Source organism: Miscanthus floridulus, chromosome 19 (assembly GCF_019320115.1).
Source record: "Miscanthus floridulus cultivar M001 chromosome 19, ASM1932011v1, whole genome shotgun sequence".
Taxonomy (NCBI): domain Eukaryota; kingdom Viridiplantae; phylum Streptophyta; class Magnoliopsida; order Poales; family Poaceae; genus Miscanthus; species Miscanthus floridulus.
In genome coordinates this window covers 106894740-106917509 of record NC_089598.1, presented here as the reverse complement: position 1 = coordinate 106917509, position 22770 = coordinate 106894740, and the positions used below count along the sequence as shown (strand labels likewise).

Here is a 22770-nt window from a genome sequence, read left to right as displayed (position 1 = left end):
GGTGATTAGTCCTTTCGAATAAAGACTTGAACTCCTTCTTATTTTCATAAGCCTCATATTTATTTATAATTTCAGATTGCGTTCATCTCATTCTTGCTTGTGTTCTTGATTCGCTTGCAGGAAAGCCTTCTCGGCGAGGTCAATCGCGTTCACATGGTTGATAACCAACGGAGTAGTGGTGTAACGGTTGCGGGGGTCCGAATCAGTCTTGGTTCAAAGCCTAGATTGTGAACGTCGAGTCTCCACCAATCGACGCTATCATATCTTTCGGAAGATCGGGTCTAGTCTACATCAAGTGGTATCAGAGACCTTATTGTCCGTTAGATATAACTTTGTTTCCCCCTTTAGATTGTTACTGATTTTGCATTACCTACGGTCCATAAAAAGCCAAAAAAATATACATCATCATATATTCCCTGTCCTATAGCCTCATTGTGCCGTGCAAGTTTGTCTTTATTTTGTGTTGTTGAGTTTGTGCCCTAGGTCAAGTTCTTGTTGCTGATTTTAGATTATTTTTTAATTCAGTTTGTGTTTCCCCTTTATTTTTCATCATAATCCGTGACATCTCCAAGTCTTGTTGATTCCTTTGTATTCATCAAATCCTAGTCCACACCATCTTATTTGTTACACTTATCTTCACTATTTTCCATCAAATCCTTGCTGTCGTGACCAATTTTGCGCGTATTGTTCCTCTTTTGTCCTCTAATTCGGAGTGCGTTCGTAAAACTGGTCTAGTTTTCGCATACGAACTCGGATTTCGACGTTTCATATATAAAAATCGATCAGAAATTTTTTTGGATCCGTCCATCCCCTATTAGGGTCAGAGATTTTTATTTTGGTCAAAAAGTGGTCATAAGATCCTCTTTTCGTGATCACAAGGTCTTTGTCGATTTCGAGCACGTCTTCTAAAAATTCCACATACCACGTCTTTCACTTGTATAAGCTCATATTTTCTGTGGTTACTTCTTTTATGCTCCTAAGTGAAGAAAAAATATAAAAAAATAAAAAGAAAAAGTCAAAGAATCTCAAAAAAACAACAGTCCAAAAATAGAGAAAAAAAGAGAGGCAAAAGTGGAACAATATCTAGAGGAGCACGTAGAGAGCGTCATTTGAGCTGTGTTTGCGTGTGTTGATTTCTATCTTGTTCCTAATCATATTTTTGCTGTTCACATCACTTGATACATCTGGTACTTGGAACGTGAGTAGGCCAGCAACTAAGACAAGTACTTGGGATACTTATTCAGCTTTGCTATTCAGTTGCGAATATTGTTTTTCCTTGCTACTATATTGTGCCTATCCAAGCTCCACTTTCTTCTAACCAAGTACAGGTTCGCCTTGCAACTGTTACACTCAAGCTACAATGGTATCACAGTCACTGACCGATTGCACCGCCAGTTGCTTCGGTAAGAACACTTGTAAGACCATGGTAAGACGCTTGAGAGTTGAGTGCCTTATTTTTCCTTGTCCACAACCTAAGTAGTTGGTAGGGATAATACTATTTGTGTTGTCTTTTCCTTTCTACTAACCATGTTAGGAAAAGCCAGAGGCAGCGGCCAAGGAAATGAGGACGCACCTACGGATTTCAATGACTGTGTTTCTAAGAATGAGCTTCATGCCGTTCTTGATGACAAGTTCAATGAGATCCTTCAACAAATCACCAATTTGGCCAAGAGGATTGAAGATGTTGAACAACGACAGCCTAAACCACGTCCTGAAGAAGAAGAAGAAGATCTCTCTGAGGAGGACAATGGTGGCGCGGAGGCTAAAGCCGAAGCTCACCGACGTGCTGAGGATGCACATAACCGTAATTAGTTAAACTTTAACCGACACGGTTTGGGAGGTAACAACCAAGGTAATAATGATCCTTTCTCTAAAACTAAGTTTAAGATACCTCATTTTTTTGGTTCTGCTGATCCTGAAGTATATTTAGATTAGGAGATGGCTGTAGATCAAAAATTTAGCTCCCATCAAGTACCTAAAGAATATAGAGTTAAACTTGCTACTAGTGAGTTTACTAGTTTTGCTCTTTTCTGGTGGAATGATATTTGCAATAATGCTAATGCTAATGCTCAAATATCTCAAACCTAGACTGTACTTAAATGACGAATGAAATCAAGATTTGTTCCTCTATACTATCAGCGTGATCTACGATTAAAACTGCAACGTTTAAATCAAGGTAGTAAAACTATTGAGGAATATTATCAGGAGCTTTTAATTGGTCTAGCATGTAGTAACATATAAGAGAATGATATGGATAAGTGTTCTAGATTTTTTGGAGGTTTACATCGTGAAATACAGGATGTTCTTGACTATAAAGAATGGACTATATTTTCTCAATTATATCATTATGCTATTAAAGCTGAAAGGGAAGTACAGGGACGACAACCTAGGCGATCCACGACTCCATCCACGACTCCATCCATTCCTTCACGTCCAACCGAGGTGAGTAAATTTTCTAATGTGCAGACACCATCAGCACCTATAAAGAAGAATTCTCCTATCACATCTTCTTCTAGTGAATCTGCTACACCTTCCTCTAGCAGCTCTTCTAAAGTTGTATGTCACCGCTGCAAGGGCATAGGACATATTGCTAAAGAATGCCCCAGCAAACGCGTATATATTGCTACTGATGATGGTGGGTATGCTAGTGCTAGTGATGAAGAGAATGAATTTGCACTTGCAACTGATCTTTATGTAGATAAATTTGCGGATAGTGCTGAAGATCCTGATGAGGTAATTGATAGTGTGGCATGCACTGTAGACTATAAATCAATCCTTGTTCAGCGTATTTTGAGTACACAAGTTGAGCCAGTAGACAAGCTACAACGCTATAATTTATTTCAAATGTTCCTCATTGTCAATAATTTCCGTGTTCGTGCTATAATTGATGGAGGGAGCAGCAATAACTTGGTAAGTTCTGAGCTTATCAAGACTCTTGGTTTATCTACACGTGCTCTTCCACATTCATACCATGTTCAGTGGTTCAACAATAGTGGTAAGGCAAAGGTAACACAATCTACTCATGTGTAATTTTCTATCGGGTCATACCATGATTATGCTAATTTTGATGTCGTGCCTATGCAAGCTTATTCACTTTTGTTAGGCCACCCTTAGCAATATGATAATAATGTTGTACATCATGGTAGGCAAAATAGATATACTTTTATGTTTAAAGGAAAGATCATTGCTTTACTTCGTTTAACATCTGCTAAAATTGTGCAATATGAAAAGGAACTTGCTGAAAAGAAAAAGAAAGGCCATGATAAAGACTTTAGCAAACCAACAAATGAACCATCAAGTAACATGAAAGAAGTTTTATTTGCTCTTAAATCTATTCTTGCTGATCATGATGAACCTTGTTATGCTTTAACTTGTACATCGCCTATATGTCCACTTGGTCCTACTCCTAGTGCTATGCCTCTTGTTGGTACTAACCTTTTGTAGGAGAAGGAGGATGAATTCCCAATAGGGAAGCCACCTTGGCAGCCACCTTTGCAAAGGATGGGGCACCAAGATGAACGTCTTCTTCCGGAACCATCATTGTTGTCATCCAATGGAGGAGACGATCTACTTCAGTCGAGGATGACTTCAATTCAAGAAAGGGAGGATGATGAGGACATCACTACTTCATAGCATACAAGCTAAGGAGAGGAGGAGGTCCAGCATGGACGTCCAATTCATCTTTTTCATGGTGGAAGTCCAGTCCAACTCAAGTTTGAGTCTGGCTCGGGCTCTAGGACCAGTCTGCCTTAAACTGGTCACCCAGGATGCATCCGAACTCCATTTTCGATGGTCCACATATGGATGGAAAGCTAATTGGATAAGGAAGTGAACCCAATTGGTTTACGTCAAAAGCCCTTCAGAATCAACGGGAATCGTCGAAATAAGTCAGCGTCCAGAATCTGTCAGGGTGCTGCGACATCATCTTTTGGTCCGTTGGACCATGTATCGTGTTTGGGCCCATTAGGGGGCGTGTCCAGGGGGGTTGACGCCCAAGACTCTATAAATACCAGTCGTCACTCTCCTTAGGGTTTGGGTTTTGTTTAGTTCTTGATTTCCTCATGAAACAGACGTCGTTTTGCTACAACTATCGCTGCTAAGGCTGCTTACTATGAACCAGGGCCCCAGTTCTTGATCTTATTCGCCTGTGGCGATTAGTCCTTTCGAATAAAGACTTAAACTCCTTATTTTCATAAGCCTCATATTTATTTGTAATTTCAGATTATGTTCATCTCGTTCTTGCTTGTGTTCTCGATTCGCTTGTAGGAAAGCCTTCTCAACGAGGTCGATCACGTTCGCATGGTTAATAACCAACGGAGCAGTGGTGTAACAGTTGTGGGGGTCCGAATCAGTCTTAGTTCGAAGCCTAGATCGTGAACATCGAGTCTCCACCAATCGATGCTATTATACCTTTCAGAAGATCGGGCCTAGTCTACATCACCTACAGATGACCCCGATGATGAGGTCATGGGAGATGTAGGGGCCCTGCCTTGCCTATGAGTGGAGCAGCTAAGGGCACGACACAAGGAGATCGAGGATGCACGACTCTAGCTAGAGCAGGAGCATATGGAGCTCGAGTGCGAGATTGAACACTGCAGAGACGGTGGTTGTGCATGCGCCAACGCTCGTGACGTAAACCGGAGGATCTTCGAGGACGATGGAGGGCACCCGTACTTCGCTCGGGCAAGCCAAAACATAGCGGCCACAGCGGCCTTGCTCCGAGGGCTCCTAGAGCCCACAACACTTAAAGTCCATCGCGCCCATCATGAGATCCACATGCTGCTCGAGCGCGTAGCAGTGTAGCAGGTGGAAAGCTCACTGTCTCAATGACATGAGCTCGATGCTAGTCAGCACGTGTCTTTGGGATGACATGGCCGGGACGTATCCACCAAGCGCCACGCGATGGCGAGGGGCTTGCCATGGTCCTGTTGCATGAGTGTCTCGGCCCCAACCGTGACGCACGTAACACCCTAGACGCCCATAGGCATGGATGGGGGGGACAAGAGAGAGGAGGTTGGCCATGGCTACCACCCTTGTCATGGCAGATGCTATGACAACAATGAGGACCAGAGCCTGAGCCCTGATCTGTCGGGGCCCTAGGATTTCGGCCGGCATATCCTCAATGTAGCTTTCTCGCTACGGTATCGACCACCGACCAACATCCTGAAATACTCTAAGGAAATGAACCCCGGCTTGTGGCACGAGGATTACCAGCTTGCTTATCAAGCTAGCGGTACAGATAGTGATTACTTCATTATCCGTAACCTCCCCTTGTTCCTGGCCAATTCGGCATGAACATGGCTGGACCACCTTCTGCCCACCGGATTCAAAGCTGGGTGGACCTGAAGGAGATCTTTGTGGGAAATTTGCAGGGCACTTACATGTGCCTTGGGAACCCCTAGGATCTGAAGAATTGCTGATAGAAGTTTGGAGAAACTCTCCATGAGTACATCCATCGCTTCTCTAGGCAATGCAACGAGTTGCCCGACGTCGCCAATGCTGATGTCAATAGAGCCTTCCTATCTAGAACCATCTGTGAGTCCCTAGTCCACAAGCTAGGATGCAAGGGCCCTCGAATCACCAAGGAGCTCCTCGACATCATGACCAGCCACGCCTCAGGCGTGGAGGTGGTCGGAGCAATTTTTGACCGCCCCAAGGGCAAAGCGAAGCGGAATGAGGACACCGTCGATTGTGTCTCCAATCGCCCGAACAAGAAGAAGGAGAAGTAGCGACACGAGGGCTCGCTCGTGGGTGTTACTGATGGAAATGCGGCCGAGCGCCCACCGAATGTGCTCCCAACCACTTCGAGAAGCTACTCGAGGGGCCATGCCCGAACCACACCTTCCCCATAAAGCAACTATACAAGGACTACGCCTCATAAAGCATTTCCTATTCGGTGGCTCCAAAAAGGTGGACTAGAGGAAGAAGCCTAAGCCAGTGGCGGATGATGCTAAGGGGAAGGATGGTGGCTTTCCGATGCTAGATGGTTGCCTCATGATCTTCGGTGGGGCGACGGCTTATGACTCCAAGTGCCGCTGAAAGCTCATGTGTTGCGAGGTCTATGTGGCCACACTAGCCACGCCATCTTTCCTCTGGTGGTTAGAGTCTACCATCACCTTTGACTAATCCGACCACTCAGAGAGCATCCCACAGCTAGGAAGGTATTCACTCGTGGTCGACCCAATTGTTGGCACGAAACAGCTCACCAAGGTGCTGATGGATGGAGGCAGTGGCCTCAACATCATGTACGCCAAGACGCTTGATGCCATGGGCATCGACCGGTTATGTGTTCGACCAACCGGGGCGCCTTTCCACAGCATCGTGTCGGGGAAACAAGTCATACTGCTTGGGTAGATCGACCTGCTGAAAGGTCCTAATAGCTAGAGGAGGGTGAATAACCTATTAAAAATTTCTACAACAACACTTAACAAACCGGTTAGACAATTATAAGGCAAAGCAAGTGTTGCGCTAGCCTACTAAAAATGCAAGCCACCTACCATATTTCTAGTTTATATAGTTTTTATCCACACAATGGCTATGTCACTATACTAAGTTAGTGCGCTCTTAAATGCTAACTAAAGAGCCACACTAACCAAACTAACAAGCTCTCATAACTAGTTACACTAAAGAGCTTGACAACTAGTTTGCGGTAATATAAAGAGAGTGAGCAAGATGGTTATACTGCCATGTCGAGGAGTGAATCAATCAATCACAAGAATGAATATCAATGAACACCAATCACCTCGGAATCAAATGATGAACACAATGATTTTTTACCAGGGTTCACTTGCTTGCCGGCAAGCTAGTCCTCGTTGTGGTGATTCACTCACTTAGAGGTTCACGCGCTAATTGGCATCACACGCTAAACCCTCAATAGGGTGCTGCACAACCAACACAAGATTAGGATCACACAAGCCACGAGGAATTCACTAGTGTACCTTTTGGCTCTCCGTCGGGTAAAGGTCAAGAACCCCTCACAATCACCACGATCGGAGCCAAAGACAATCACCAACCTTCGCTCGACGATCCTCGCTGCTCCAAGCCATCTAGGTGGTGGCAACCACCAAGAGTAACAAGTGAATCCCATAGAGAAACATGAACACCAAGTGCCTCTAGATGCAAACACTCAAGCAATGCACTTGGATTCACTTCCAATCTCACAAAGATGTTGAATCTATGATGGAGATGAGTGGGAGGGCTTTGGCTAAGCTCACAAAGTTACTATATCAATGCAAATGGCCAAGAGAGTGAGCTAGAGCCAGCCATGTGGCTTAAATAGAAGCCTCCACGAAATAGAGCTGTTGTACCCCTTCACTGGGCACTACTTGGGGTGACCGAATGCTCCAATTAGATTGACCAAACGCAGGACCCCAGCGTCCAGTCGCCCGATGCTTGCCACGTTTCATCAGCTTCAAACACTGATCGCCTGATCTCAATGGTCATTAGTACATTTAAGTAGTGACCGGACGCGCTGCTCGAAGTGACCGGACTCACCCAGCGTTCGGTCACTCAACATCTCCCCTAAGCGCGGCATATGTCATCATATGTCATACTGACCAGACTCAGGCCCTGAGTGTTCGGTCATTTCTTGTGCCAACATCCGGTCATGAGACCGAAACCGCACGCTCACTGCTACCACTAACTGAACATGTTGGTCCTATCAAGACCAGCGTCCGATCACTTATAGTGACCTCTGTCTTTTCTATATAGATCATCGGTGGCACCGTCGGACTGTCCGCACTCTATGGGCGGACACTTCACTGGTGAAGTTTCCAACCCTTGCTCAAATATGCCAACCACCAAGTGTATCACCTTGTGCACATGTGTTAGCATATTTTCACAAACATTTTCAAGGGTGTTAGCACTCCACTATATCCTAAGTGCATATGTAATGAGTTAGAGTATCTAGTGGCACTTTGATAACCGTATTTCGATATGAGTTTCACCTCTCTTAATAGTACGGCTATCGATTCTAAATGTGATCATACTCACTAAGTGTCTCAATCACCAAAACAAAATAGCTCCAACCATTTATACCTTTGCCTTGAGCCTTTTGTTTTTCTCTTTCTTCTTTTTAAGTCCAAGCACTTGATCATCATCATGGCATCACCATCATCATGTCATGATCTTCATTTGCTACACCACTTGGAATATGCTACCTATCTTATGATCACTTGATAAACTAGGTTAGCACTTAGGGTTTCATCAATTCACCAAAACTAAATTAGAGTTTTCACCTACCCATCAGGCGGCTGACACGCTAGTGAAAATAACATTCGATCAAGAGCCAGCACCAATGGGTATCTCTGCCAGCGATCAGTACAAGCTCTCGGCCTGCTACGAGGAGCGGGAATAGACCGGTGACGGGCCACCTACCCTGGGCTCTAGGGCTGACCAACCGTCGGCTCCTTTTGACCCCAAAGTCATGGAGCTTGACGAAGATCCAGTGGCAGAGCCTGACCCTCTAGCTGACTGAAGGACACCTTACCTCGATAACCTCCTCTGCAAGGTGTTCCTGATGGACAAAACAGAGGCCCGATGGCTCGCACGTCACGCTAAGTCCTTCGTCATTATTGAGGGGGAGCTCTACAAGCAAAGCCACACCATGATCCTATAGTGTTTCATCCCCATCGAACGAGGGAGGCTACTGCTGAAGGACATCCATGGTGGGGTTTGCGGACATCATGCCGCACCCAGAACCTTGGTTAGAAATGCATTCCGATAGGGCTTCTACTGGCCATCCATGGTGGCCAACGCTGAGAAAATTGTGCGCATTTGCGAAGGGTGTTAGTACTATGCTCATCAAACCCACCTGCTAGCCCATGCACTCCAAATGATCCCTATCACATGGTCGTTCGTGGTCTGGGGGCTTGATCTGGTCGAACCCCTCAAAAGAGCGCTCGAGGGCTACACGCACTTGCTTGTCGCGGTGGACAAGTTCACAAAATGGATAGAGGCTCGACCGATCTCCGTGATCAAATCTGAGTAGACCATGCAATTTTCCTCAACATCGTCCACCGTTTTGGAGTCCTGAACTCCATCATCACAGACAACGACATACAGTTCACTAGGAAAAAATTTCTCTGATTTTGTGATGACTACCACATCCATGTCGATTGGGCTGTTGTGGCACACCCCCACATGAATGGGCAGGTTGAGCGCACAAATGGCATGGTCTTGGAAGGCCTTAAGCCTAGGATCTTCAACCGGCTGAACAAATTTGGTGGACGATGGGTTGCGGAGCTTTCCGCGGTACTCTAGAGCTTGAGGACGACTCCCAGCTGGGCGACCGGCTACACACCTTTTTTCATGGTCTATGGTTCCGAGGCGGTCTATGGGGTGTACGATCCCAGATACCCATGACAGATCACATGGGCTACGCCCCTAGGGGTGGCCCAGCCCACAAGACGAAGCCTTGCAGGGCACGACTCTGCTCGGCGCCTCCCGCAAGACACCAGGAAGATATCATGAAGATACTACGAGATCTATTAGGATATGTATGATCCCAAGATTCCTGTAATTAGTTATTACTTTCTGATTATCTCTCAGATCTAACCAACTTGTAACCCTGCTCCCCGGACTATATAAGGCGGGTAGGGATCCCTTCCAAACTCATGCAATATCATACGATAGCTAATACAGACCAACAGACCACAGGAGTAGGGTATTACGTCATACTGATGGCCTGAACCTGTCTAACTCGTGTGTCTCTGTTGCCTTCTTGTTCTTGATCTCACGTTCCTCTGCCGATCAATCTACCTTCGTGGGATACCCCTCGGAGGACTGCCGACGATATTCTGTCGATAGTTAATGCGCCAGGTAGGGGTGTGCGCTTGATCCATGGCGAGCCAGATGGACCTTAAATCAATAGCGTATTCTCATCATCAATCTCGTGGAGATCCATGCCGGTCGACGACGATGGTTCATCGCTGGCTACACCAGCCCCTGTGACAGCAGATCCGATCTCAGAACCACCTCCGAGGTCGCCTTCACCAACACTCACCGCCCGCCAGGTCCTTGCTGTCAACACCGACCAGATAACGACATACGCCGCCGACCAGACTTTCTGTCTAAAGCTAAGTCACGCTTTAATATTTTTTAAATATTCTTCAGTCTCCGTATATCGCCGCAATGTTTCTTCGAACTATTTCCTCCATATTTGCTCTCCAAACGATTTTCCGAACCCTCGAATAGTCACATTGATGCTCGGACGCCTTCAGAGACGGCCCTGTGGCTCCTCTCTACACGTGCACGAGCGTCTGTCCTCTGCGTTATGGGTGGTCGGCAGCGGCTCCTTAGCGACGCTTATTTCTCCTATACGTGCACGAGCTCCGCGCTCCATGTTATGGTTAACGGGCTTAGGGTTTCACATTTATTTTCTCTCATTTTTCTTTTTTAGCATAGTATGACAAGTGCAGAGCATATATATATATTTTTAATTTGATATGATAAGTGCATATGTAACTTCCGCTGGTCACTGTGTAGCTTCGCCAAGCATATGCTCCTTTGAGCTAAGACCTTGTTTAGTTGGATGAAATTTGAGAATTTGGTTACTGTAGTATTTTTGTTTTTATTTGGCAATTAGTATTTAATTATGGACTAATTAGACTCAAAACGTTCGTCTCGCGATTTCCAACCAAACTATGTAATTAGTTTTTTTCGTCTACATTTAATGCTCTATACACGTATCACAAGATTTGATGTGATGCTATAACACTTTTTGGAAAAAAAATTTCGAAGTAAACAAGGCGTAACTAAAAAAGCAGGCTTTCCTCCGTGGCGTCCCCAACCATCCCTAAGGCGTAGGCGTGACGTCACCTAAGCCCTCGCCGCGCACGGGAGCAGCGGCGGCGGAGGAGGAATGGCGAGGCGAAGCAGAGGTAGGCACTGAACGGACCTGACACGACCCGATCCAGCCAATTGGCGCTGCGCTCGCGGTCCCTGTTCGGATCTGATGGCTCGGTTCGGTTCCATCACAGGTGGCGGCATCGTCACGGATGCGGCGTCGAAGGCGGATGCGGCGGCGACGCGGGTGGTGTCCCGCAGGGGCGCCGCGCGGCTGGTGCTCGTGTCGGCCATCGCCTGGGCCATGCTCGGGCTCCTCGCACTCGCCTTCCACCTCCGGCCCTGCAGCTCCCCCGTCACGTTCCTCTCAGGTCAGCCAGCTAGCTAAGGTCCCATTGCAATTTCCTTACCTGTTCTGCTGGCAGTATATTCTAGCACTATGCCTCTGCCCAGCTTCGTCTTTACAATGCCCAAATGCCTGAGCTCGATGATGCATCGGTAGAGCAGTAGCAGAGGCTTGCTTGCTTACATTGCTTTGGGAGTCAGTTAACTCAAGTAGTAACAGGACGACCCGGTTATCCTATCCATATTCTTCACCGATAAGGAATGGAAACAGTATCTGATAACTATTAATTCTGTTGGTTGTCTCACGTCTCCTTTCATATTCAGTGTGCAATCGTGCGTTAAGATGTCTTGCTTGTGAGTTATAGCTAATGTTCATCACTTCTTACTTGCTCATGGACATGATAATTATATGTTCTTCTAATACTTAATCTCCATTCTGAATTTATAATGCTGTTTCAGTGCTACATCTTCTGAATATACATATTTTCTTCAGACTATTTGCTCTGAAGTTAAATACCTTCTGATCTTCCATAGACTGCCTATCATAATAGTGGTACTTTGTCTTATCAGTTATCATTACATGATTGGTGTGCCTTGTATCTCTGCAGCCCTTTGCAAAAAAGACAGTAAAGTTCTCTCTGTGTTGGACTCGATGGGGCTCTCATCGAAACCGCTCCACCGTAAGACTCGCGCCTTAAAATTTTTGTTGGGTCCAAAACAGTGACTGCTTCGTAGCCTCACATTTGTTACTTCAATCTACAGGCTGCCCCATACCTGTTGCCGATGATCCAAATGCTGTTGCCATCCCAAAGAGGACTCCCAACACAATCGTGAAGAAGTTGTCATATATAACTGTTGACAAACAGGATAAAGATCTTTCACCGCTGTTTGGAGGACGTCAAAACTGGAAACAGAGGGAGGAAAGCTTTAAACTGAATTCTACCATGAAGGTAACTACTAGCCTTTAATGTGTGCATGTACTGTTTAAACTTGCTTGCACTCTTGGTTCTTAATTTCTGTGCTATAGCCAAGGTGACAAATGGCGGTTAGCAGGTATGTAGCGGATTGACGTCTACGTAGCGGATTGCAGATAGCGGGTGCTATAGCAGACGCTACGTTCCAATTATATTATCTAATAATCTCGTGTAATTTAGATATATGTGTATCTTAAATAATGACTTTCTTACATATTAACAAATCAACTAAATACCAATTAACAATAGACTAATAAATAAACATATAACTTAAATAGTGTAAATAGATATTTAACTGTATTCGAAGACTTGATTCTTGATCAAATATATCTTAAATTAAGAATGAACTAGTTATGTTTTAGACTTCGGCCACTATAGCGGACTGCTACGTCTAATCATGTCCGCTGTAGCGGCTAGCTGCGTCAAATAGCGGGTGCTAAGTTCCAAACCGCTATATCCAAACTGCTACATCGTAGCGGTAGCGGTAAGGGGCCGCTACCGCTATTGCAGCCGCTATAGCGACCGCTACGAATGCTATTTAGTACCTTGGCTATAGCTCAAGCGGCAGTTGGTTGAAAGATCAGTTAGATTCTCCTTTTGTAGATTAGGGCGTTTGACACTGAAGCATTTCCAGATTTTGTTGAATGCTAAATGAATGGGTCTGGTTTCAAACTGCACATAAGGAAAGTGAAGGAGTCACCCTTTTACTATACCTTCACTAGGAGTTTCTTTTTTGTGCAATGGGGAAAACTACATTCTGCATCCATGAGTTTTGATGTTTTCACCTTGCATTTGTTTTCCATTAGTGGTGTCTTGCAAACTACATCAGTGAGGCGCACACAATGTGCGAACTGTCTCGGAACCATCCTTGAGATCAAAATTACCTGAAACTTACCCTACTTGACAGAAATTACTTGGTACAGCATAGAACTTATCATGGACAATCTATGTATTGGACCAATCAGCAGCTTAATATTTTTCAAGGTCCATAGATGATAAAGATCAGTCACTAGAATCTACACTGGAGTTGTAATGTCGGTGACCAGTTAGTGTAATTTTCTAGTGCTTGTCTGCTTTGCGCCTAGAATAAAAAAAAATATGGCCTGCATTTTCATCATTTTTCAAAAGAACAGTGCACATTTTCCTCTAAACGGTACCTTATTACAGTCTTTTCATTTTCACCCATTTTCTGAATCTTAAGTTACGATGCTTTATAGTTAAGCCTTCTGTTAAAAGTGTTTGGCCTGTGATATATGCCCAGGTGCACTGTGGATTTATGAAAAATAGCGGTGCGGATATGGATATCATTGATGTCAAGTACATACAGAAATGCAAATTTGTGGTTGCCTCTGGTATTTTTGATGGCTATGACATTCCCCATCAGCCATCAAATATTAGTCGTCGGTCTCAGAAGCTGTTCTGCTTCCTAATGGTGGTAGATGAAGTATCTCTTGATTTTATTGAAAAGAACACCACCGTCAAGATTGACAGTGCTGGAGGAAAATGGGTTGGTATATGGCGACTTATAACGGTACATCGCCTCCCATTTGACGAACCCAGAAGGAATGGAAAAATACCGAAGATTTTAACGCACAGGCTATTTCCTCAAGCTTGGTATAGCATTTGGATTGATGGGAAAATGGAGCTAAAAGTTGATCCACTGCTTATTCTTGAGAGGTTGGCTTTCTATCTGGAACCTCGGACACATCATATTGCTTTATCAATGATCATTGGAAATTCTTTGCAGATATCTCTGGCGTGGAAAATACACATTTGCAGTAGCTGTCCATAAGCATCATAGGAGCATCTATGAAGAGGGTGATGCAATCAAACGACGGAAGCGATACGCTCGTCCTTTGGTTGATCTTCAGATGAAGATGTACTATTATGAGGGGATGGAGCCTTGGAACCCAAAGAAAAAGATGCCTAGTGGTGAGTGCAATCACATATGCCCACAACATTCTACACAACTGCTGTTTGTTGCTTAACATTAGTATTTTCTGAAAAATTGGTTCGTTGTTCCACCAATCCACATTGTTTATAAGACCCAATTATAACTTGCAGATGTGCCGGAGGGAGCAGTGCTGATCCGGGAGCATACAACGATGACCGATCTCTTCAGCTGCCTCTGGTTCAATGAAGTCAATCTTTTCACGCCACGTGATCAGATCAGCTTTGGCTACGTGGAGCATAGGCTTGGAGATGCTCTTAAGTTCTTCATGTTCCCTAACTGTGAATACAATTCACTGTTCATCTTGCACAGACACACAAGAGAACACTCATCCAAAGTTGAATGGGCCAAAACAATAGATGAGATTGTGAAGAAGGGACTGAAGGAGAGTAGAGGAGGATTAGGGCTATGGACTCCGTATCCTGCAGATCTCAGCTCTATGGAACTGCCTGCTGTAAAAAGAACTTCACCGGCAGGCTAGGATGTAAATTTTGTGGCCTTTGATTCTTTCATGGTTGTACAAAGTAGAATGCTTATTTTTCTTTGTTCTTTTTCCCCCCGCTTAAGCAGATGAGATCATGTAATTCCTGTAGATTCTGTTGCAACTGAGCACAGGGAGTACTGTAAGCTAATGCTTCGAGATTGTCACTTCAGTTCTGTGCAAAAAGAACAGAGGAACGTAATAGGACGGATTCATGTTTGTAGTGATAAAAGCATATGACAAATCATTAACGTTTCACATTGCAATTCAACACAAGTATAAGAGAACAGAACTAGCAGGGTACATAATTTTTCATCAGTCGTCGGACTCAGGAGTCAGGACATGGCTCCGGCCGTTCGGCGTCCATCGGAATCGCCGTATCTTGCAGATGACAGCACTGTGGAACTCGATCCCTGCTGTATGACGAACTTCGTCACTGATTTTTCCTCTTTTTTTTTTGGCTCAATCAGTCGAGAGTATGTAATTTCTTGTATATTCTATTGCAGCTAAACATTGGGAGCACGGTAGGGCAACACTTAAGTTTTGTTGCTTCCAGTTATGTGCATAATCGTTGAATTCTTATACTGTACTCATGTAAAAGAACAGTAGAATGTAACAGATCGAATTTGTTTGTGGTGATGAAATCATACGTCCAGTCAACATCATTTCATATTGCAATTTTAACAATGGGGATTCATTTACACTCATTTGTGTGGGTGCCATAAAAATATTGTTCTCCATAGAAGAATCATGGTTCAGCAGATCTGGTATAAGGATATCAAAACAACAATTAGAAGTTATAGCACCTGAAATTTATCAGGGCCAAAGCATCATGCACTTCTAGATGAATCACTTTCCTTCCACCTGATACAATTCCATCAGCATTCTCTGATCTACCAAAAGTTCCTACACCAGAATCACAAGGGCCAACTCGACTGGAATACAGGACCAGGTCCGCACCTCCTCAGGAGATCTACCAAAAGTTCCTACACCAGAATCCACGTTGAACTGAAACAGTTGCTGTTTGGCCTCAGTGCCTCTTCACAAGCTCATGCCCCAACATGGCTCATCATATCTAGAAAACTCTACGCGAAGGTAAAGGGATATCAAAACGACAATTAGAAGTTATAACACGTCAAAATAATCAGTGCAACGCACCATGCACTTCTCAATGAATTGTTTTCTTTGGGGCGTACCCAGTGCAGAGAGCTCCCGCTCTGTGCGGGGTCTGGGGAAGGGTGTCAGTGGCAAGCCTTACCCTCGCCTGTGCAATGCGAGGAGACCGCGACTCGAACCCGGGACCTTCCGGTCACAGGCAGTAAGACTACCGCTTGCACCATGCCTGCCCTTCAATGAATTGTTTTCTTTCCACCTGACAATTCCAGCAGCATTCTCTGATCTACCAAAAGTTCCCACACTAGACTCACAAGGACCAACTCAAGTGGAATACAAGACCAGGTCTGCACCTCCTCCCATCCACGTTGAACACGATGCCAGGCTGAACGGCAGCAGTCTTCCCCAGATGCAGGTTCAGAAATCCCTCCACCTGAAACAGTTGCGGTTTGGCCTCAGTGCCTCTACGCAAGCTCACGCCCCATCCAAGGTCACCATGCGGTGTATCTGATAGTGTGACGGCCCATCTCAGTAAACGTGAGTTTGGCTTCTTGTTGAACTCAATCCAGGCCCCGATTCTGGTGTCCTCATCAACTTCCAGTTCAAGATCAACACAACCTCCAGCAGATGGTTTCCTCTTCCGAGGAATTACACTGGGTCCATGCAAAGCAGCAGACAGGGTCAACTTTATGTCATCTGGGAACTGGTACGAGATTTGCCCAAATTCTGTATAAACTCTGCTGGCTTCACCATCGTTTACTGGCCTCCCGGCAACTGAAATCAGCTCCGCAAGAGAAACAGCAAAGTTCTTCGATCTCAGAATTAGGCCACCACCATATCTGTGACTTTTACTCAGCAAAGGTGGACTCAACGAAGAATGCAAACTGGCCAGCCAATGTTCCTGTCAAGCAAACTGTTACCTTACACATTAGAAGGCAAAATGGTACTCCCTCCATTCTAAATTATAAGACATTTTGACTTTTTTAGAAACGTAGTTTTTGCTATGTACTTAGATATACACTATGTCTAGATACATAGTAAAACCAATGTATCTAGAAAAACCAAAACGCCTTATAATTTGGAATGGAGGGAGTAGTATTGAAGGCATCACTGCTTGTCTAAAGAAATTACCTCTTGGATATTTTGGTCTGTTGAAAAATCTTTACACCTTGCTCCTTTTGGTACAGCAGCAACAGAAAATGAGTCATTGATATTCGACAGGTACATCAACTTTGACAGCGCAAAAGGGGTCTCAATTTGATCATTTTCTTGAGCCATGCATCTATGATCAGTGCTGAGCTCAACAAAGAGGGAATCCTTCTTCCTGACGGGAGCCTCAAACACAAACCGTGAACTAATACCAGATTCTGTTTCTGAGATATCTCTTGGGAGCGAGCCAGCAACATTGATAACACCCTTGACCCGAGTGCTTTCTTCTGCGAATGGACCAACTTTGGTAGCTTTGAACAACGAGATCACTCTTTCAACTTTCTCTTGTCTCTCCCTCAACTGCATAATGTCATAAAACGCTTGTCGCTGCAAACGCTTCAAGATCTGTACCTGAAGTAAATAAAGAATGGAAGGTACATGAATCAGAGGCTACAAAGGAAATGCCAAACAAAATCAAAAGCAGAAACCCATCAAGTTTACCCCTGTCCCCTGACCCAAAAGCATGTCGCGAATAGAAAAGGCATTAAGGGCACATGAGAAGAAAAGCACCACTTGTTGCCTTCTTGCTGGTGCAACACTAGACATTCCATTTTGCACATGTATTTTAGGAATTAGAACACCACACTTGTCTATCCCATTATCTGTTTAAAGGGCGTACCCAGTGCAGAGAGCTCCCGCTCTGTGCGGGGTCTAGGGAAGGGTGTTAGTGGCAAGCCTTACCCTCGCCTGTGCAATGCGAGGAGACCGCGACTCGAACCCGGGACCTTCCGGTCACAGATGGTAAGACTCTACCACACTTGTCTATCCCATTATCTGTTTATATGAAAGAAACAGAAACAATCCTATCACGTGTCCTTCTTAACTACTGGCACAAATTAATTGACCATGGTTAAATTCTGATAAACTTCTGATTGAATAAAACATGAATTACAAACCAAAAAAAAAAACATCTGTATCACAGGTTACCTATGCAGCCTCATTGCTCAGGGAAGAAACTGTCTACTGTTTGCTGTGTAACACTCAGGGTAGCATTTCCAAACACAACACACCGGCCTTTCAATGCAAACAAACTCACTAGGATGCTAGGACACAACAGTCAGAAAATGGCGCTGATTTTCCCTCCTAATGTGACTGCCAAAAAGAAAAAGAAATCCAAAACCTTGGCGATGGGGCTCATATGATGCAGATAAACAAGCGCAACAGATGGGCCTCGGCCTCCACAAAACCCTACATTAATTGACGTTTAAATGCAACTGATAGCACAGCAAACTACTGTAGGAGTAACTCGCTAGGAGCCTAGTAGCACACAACACAACAGTCTGAAAATGGTGCAGTTCATTGCCCTCCTGTTCCTAATGTGGCTGCCAAACCCCCCCCCCCCCCCCCCCCCCCCCCCCCCCAAAAAAAAAAAACTTGGTACATAAACGAAACAAATAGGCCACAGCTTCCACAAAACCCTACATCGATCGAAAAAAAAGGGGAAAGCTTTAGGCTTTTGGCATTACAGGCACGCTCTAACTAGACCCGCCGGCATCCTCATCCCCGGCAACGTGAACGGGACGGAGTCCTACCTCTACGGCGTGGGCTTTGAACTGCGAGAAGACAGAGAAGGGTGTGGGTTCGCTTACGGGATTGGGGTCGGGGACCGGACACGGCGGAGGGCGGCGGAAGGAAAGGAGGAAGCGCTTGGCGGAGTCAGCCATGTCGGTGGCTCGATTCACCGCACCGGTCCACGCCGCCTCCATCCTCTTCTTCCCCTCGACCACGCTTCCCGGATTATTTATATATTTTCCATCGTTATATCCTGAGTGGTATAAAAAGATGTGACTCCTGATAATGATTAGGGATGAAAACGGTATGAATCGTATTCGAAACCGAATCTGTTTAGAGGGGTTGAGATCTGTCCGTATCCGAGTCCAGATATTCAATATTCGATACCGTATCCGTATCCGAATACTCAAATCGCATATTTATAATGTCGATATCCAATCGTATCCTATCCGACATAGTTGACACTATCCGTATTCAAATCCGAATTCGGACAAAAATATAAAAACAAATATAATATCGCCGTCCATATCCGATTCGTTTTCATCCCTAATGATAATAAATACGTAAATACCCGACGTTTCCCTTGGGCCTTCGCGATGCTGGAGAGAGCGCCAGTGTCAAGACTCAGGGGTGAAGGTGTATTGGGCATAAGGCGTCACCAGCAGTACATGACGTATAAGTAGATGTGTGTTTCATGTAATAGAGTATGACTAGTGGGTCTCATGGACCAGTTGGCTACCGGCCTTAGGTCCTGTTCTCTGCTTCATGGGCTAAAAGTTTTAGTCCATTTTACTCTATAAATTATAAAAGTGAACTAAAGTGGTGTTTGTTTCCTTGAACTAAAATGGACTAAAGTGGAGAGAGGGCAATAAATAAGAGGCATGGGTGTCTCCAACACCTTTTAGTCCAGTTTTGTGGACTAAGGCCCCGTTTGGTTCTTTAGTCTATGTACTAAAAGTTTTAGTCCACTTTAGTCCATGAACTAAAAGTAGACTAAAGTGGTGTTTGGTTCCTTAAACTAAAATAGACTAAAGTGAAAATAATTGACTAAAGGATTTTAGTCCACTTTTAGTCCAAGTGTTTGGCTGTTTAGTCCAACTAAAGTGTAGATTTTAGTCCAAAATGCTTTAGTCCATGAAAACCAAACACCCCCTAAAGAACTAAAAGATTTTAGTCCACTTTTAGTCTAAGTGTTTAACTGTTTAATCCAACTAAAATGTAGATTTTAGTTTAAAATGTTTTAGTCCATGCGAACCAATCACCCCCTTATATTCTATCGAACTATTGCTTGTAAGACAATTAAGAATATTTGCTATCGAAGTAAACGGAAGACAGAGCCTTGCGGTGCTGTGCAGGAGGTCCCGTAGGTCCATTCTTTTGTTGATCCGAGGTCAGCAGCCTTTTCGTTTTCGTCCACTTCCAAATCCACCAAATCGGCGAGCTCGAGCACCTCGGCAGACACCCACGGCGGCGGATTATGGTGCGCACAGTCCACGACGAGATCCGGCGGCGCGTCAACGGTCAGCAGCGTTGTCATCTTCGGCTTCGTCCTCCTCGACTGGGGTTCTACATCGACCGGATCTGGTTCGGCAGCGTGAACCACTGTGAGCTATTTCCCTTCTGCTCACCTGTTCTTCTCTAACTAGCATCGTGTACTAGCCCAGGATTGCAGAGCTCCTGTCTCCGTGTAAAATTTCGTAAGCTAGAGCCGATTGCTGAGCGGTGGCGTATGGCGAGGAACTGTCCTTCGATTTGGGTTGCGGAGCATCGTTTCCGTTGTAAAATTCCTCGACCGAGCCTCAGTTCCAGGAGTTGGGTTTCTGTGTAGCACACGATAGGGGAGGTCTTGACTGAACCTGTTGCTACACTGCTTGTTTCGTATTGTTTTCTTCATCAGTATTGCATCACGGCACCTTCAAATCCTCCTAAGACTTCGACACAGACTTAGATCCTACTTGAGCACATGTCGAACAGTGCTAATGAGGAGAAGACTCGATGGGGTCAAGTAATGGAGAATTTTGATTTATAGTATGCTTGGCTTAATGATATGGGTATCATACAGCAGGAGGTTAAGCAACAGATCACTGACACTAATCTGAAGGTGGCTCAATGTCAAGTAGACCAACAGTTCATTGCTCAGCAAGTTCGTGCTAATGGTCAAGCTGTGGCTCAACTGACTCTGCGACAGTTCGAGAAAGAAGCTGGGTCTACCAGTTCTGGGTCAGTGGTCACTGATGATGAGATTGAGTTTGACAATGTCTTTGCACATGGTGGTATGAACCCGCTAGGGTTGAATCCTGAACTTTCGATGAGAGGGCGTGGGATAACTTGATTGGTGGATGGAGGCGATGTTCATGGCCCGACTACAGCCTTCCAAGCTGTATCTTAGCAACCGATACACCACCTCCAATGACTACCGTGATCTTATGGAGCGCGTCACCCGGCCACTAGGGCACTCGTCCTGCAAGCAATCGAAGAACTAGCAAAAATAAGTATAACAAGTACTGAATTTACTAGATGAAGATGAAGGTTTTCAAACTCAATCTCAAATAAGGTGGGGTTCTGGAGACAAGAAGACAGGCGGCTAATCCAGCACGCGCGCTTACAAGCAAGTAACGAGAGCTAAACTTGATCTAAACAAAACCCAACTATTCTTAGTGGCGGCTAAGGGGTATATGAAGGCGGAGGGACGACCACCAGGGTGTTGGGGTCGTGCTCCAACCCTAGGACGCGTTCCTAATGGACTCGATTTGATACACGGCCCATTAGGCCAAACTAAGGCGACGCACCACCTTTGAACAGAAAACCTCTCGGTAGTAATTCGGTTATTGTGGCCAGCTCAGAACATATATGGACTTGATTCTAGATCCATGTGAAAATAGACTTCATAAGGATTCCATGAAGTACTTGAACGTTGAAAGGTCCTAATGGCTAGAGGGGGGGGGTGAATAGCCTATTTAAAAATTTCTACAACAACACTTAATAAACCGGTTAAACAATTATGAGGCGAAGTGAGTGTTGCGCTAGCCTACTAAAAAGCAAGCCACCTATCACAATTCTAGTTTAGATAATATCTATCCACATAATAGCGATGACACTACCCTAAGTTAGTGTGCTCTCAAAAGCTAACTAAAGAGCCACACCAACCAAGCAATTAAGCTCTCACAACTAGGTACACTAAAGAGCTCGACAACTAGTTTACGGTAATATAAAGAGAGTGAGCAATTTATTTATACCACCGTGTAGATGAAGAAGCCAATCAATCATAAGGATGAATAACAATGAAGACCAATTACCTCAGAATCAATGATGAACACAATGATTTTTTATCGAGCTTCACTTGCTTGTCGGCAAGCTAGTCCTCGTTGTGGCGATTCACTCACTTGGAGGTTCATGCGCTAATTGGCTTCACACGCCAAACCCTCAATAGGGTGCCGCACAACCAACACAAGATGAGGATCACACAAGCCATGAGCAATCCACTAGAGTACCTTTTAGCTCTCCGATGAGGAAAGGTCAAAAACCCCTCACAATCACCATGATCGGAGCCGGAGACAATCACCACCCTCCACTCAACGATCCTCGCTGCTCCAAGCCGTTTAGGTGGTGGCAACCACCAAGAGTAACAAGCGAATCCTATAGCGAAACACGAACACCAAGTGCCTCTAGATGCAAACACTCAAGCAATGCACTTGGATTCTCTCCTAATCTCACAAAGATGATGAATCAATGATGGAGATGAGTGAGAGGGCTTTGGCTAAGCTCACAAGGTTGCTATGTCAATGTAAATGGCCAAGAGAGTGAGCTTGAGCCGGCTATGGGGCTTAAATAGAAGCCCCCACGAAATAGAGCCGTTATACCTCTTCACTGGGCACAACTCGGGGTGACCAGACGCTCTGGTCAGATCGACTGGACGCTGGCCCTCAGCGTCCGATCACATGATACACGCCATGTGTCCCCTCTCTTTGAATACTGTTCGCCCGATCTCAACGGTCAACAGTCGACCGGACGCTGCAGCTCAAAGTGATCGGACGCTAAGCCTCCAGCGTCCGGTCGTTTACAGTAAGCATCCAGAGATGACTTTTCATGACCGGACACAGCCAACGTCCGGTCATGCTTGACCGGACACAGCCAGCGTCTGGTCAGTCACCTACAACACAGTGTGTTGCCACATCAACAGGACCGGACGCAGCCTTCCAGCGTCCAGTCAGTTTGTGACCCAGCGTCCGGTCAGAGACTGACGCTGCGCGCCCTTAGCTGCCACTGATCGGACGCACCGGTCCAACCGAGACCAGCGTCCGGTCACTTACAATGACCTCCATCTTTTCTGTCTAGGGCACCGGTGGCACTATCGGACTGTCCGCACTCTACGGGCGGACACTCTGCCGATGAAGTTCCTA

At 45.2% G+C, this 22770-nt stretch overlaps 2 protein-coding genes across 3 annotated transcripts; one reads left to right on the top strand and one right to left on the bottom strand.

The window, feature by feature from the left end:
• The first annotated feature begins 10790 nt into the window (after positions 1 to 10790).
• On the top strand, positions 10791 to 14608 carry LOC136528834 (probable hexosyltransferase MUCI70). Its single transcript, XM_066521827.1, has 7 exons — positions 10791 to 10880; positions 10980 to 11156; positions 11739 to 11810; positions 11893 to 12080; positions 13366 to 13781; positions 13852 to 14036; positions 14169 to 14608. The coding sequence occupies exons 1-7, from the start codon at positions 10862 to 10864 to the stop codon at positions 14534 to 14536; spliced, it is 1425 nt and encodes a 474-aa protein (XP_066377924.1). The 5' UTR covers positions 10791 to 10861; the 3' UTR covers positions 14537 to 14608.
• A 629-nt stretch (positions 14609 to 15237) lies between these two features.
• LOC136527982 (uncharacterized) lies at positions 15238 to 18586 on the bottom strand. Of its 2 annotated transcripts, XR_010776957.1 has the most exons (4): positions 18448 to 18586; positions 16781 to 17209; positions 15733 to 16550; positions 15238 to 15621 (listed from the first exon to the last, which is right to left on the bottom strand). XR_010776957.1 is itself a non-coding variant. In XM_066520852.1 (3 exons), exons 1-3 carry the CDS (start codon positions 18562 to 18564, stop codon positions 15960 to 15962), a joined length of 1137 nt encoding a protein of 378 aa, XP_066376949.1. In that variant the 5' UTR covers positions 18565 to 18586; the 3' UTR covers positions 15238 to 15959. The 2 variants fall into 2 exon arrangements, 1 of the variants encoding a protein (XP_066376949.1); XM_066520852.1 differs by having other exon boundaries at positions 15238 to 16550.
• Between the last annotated feature and the right edge of the window lie 4184 nt (positions 18587 to 22770).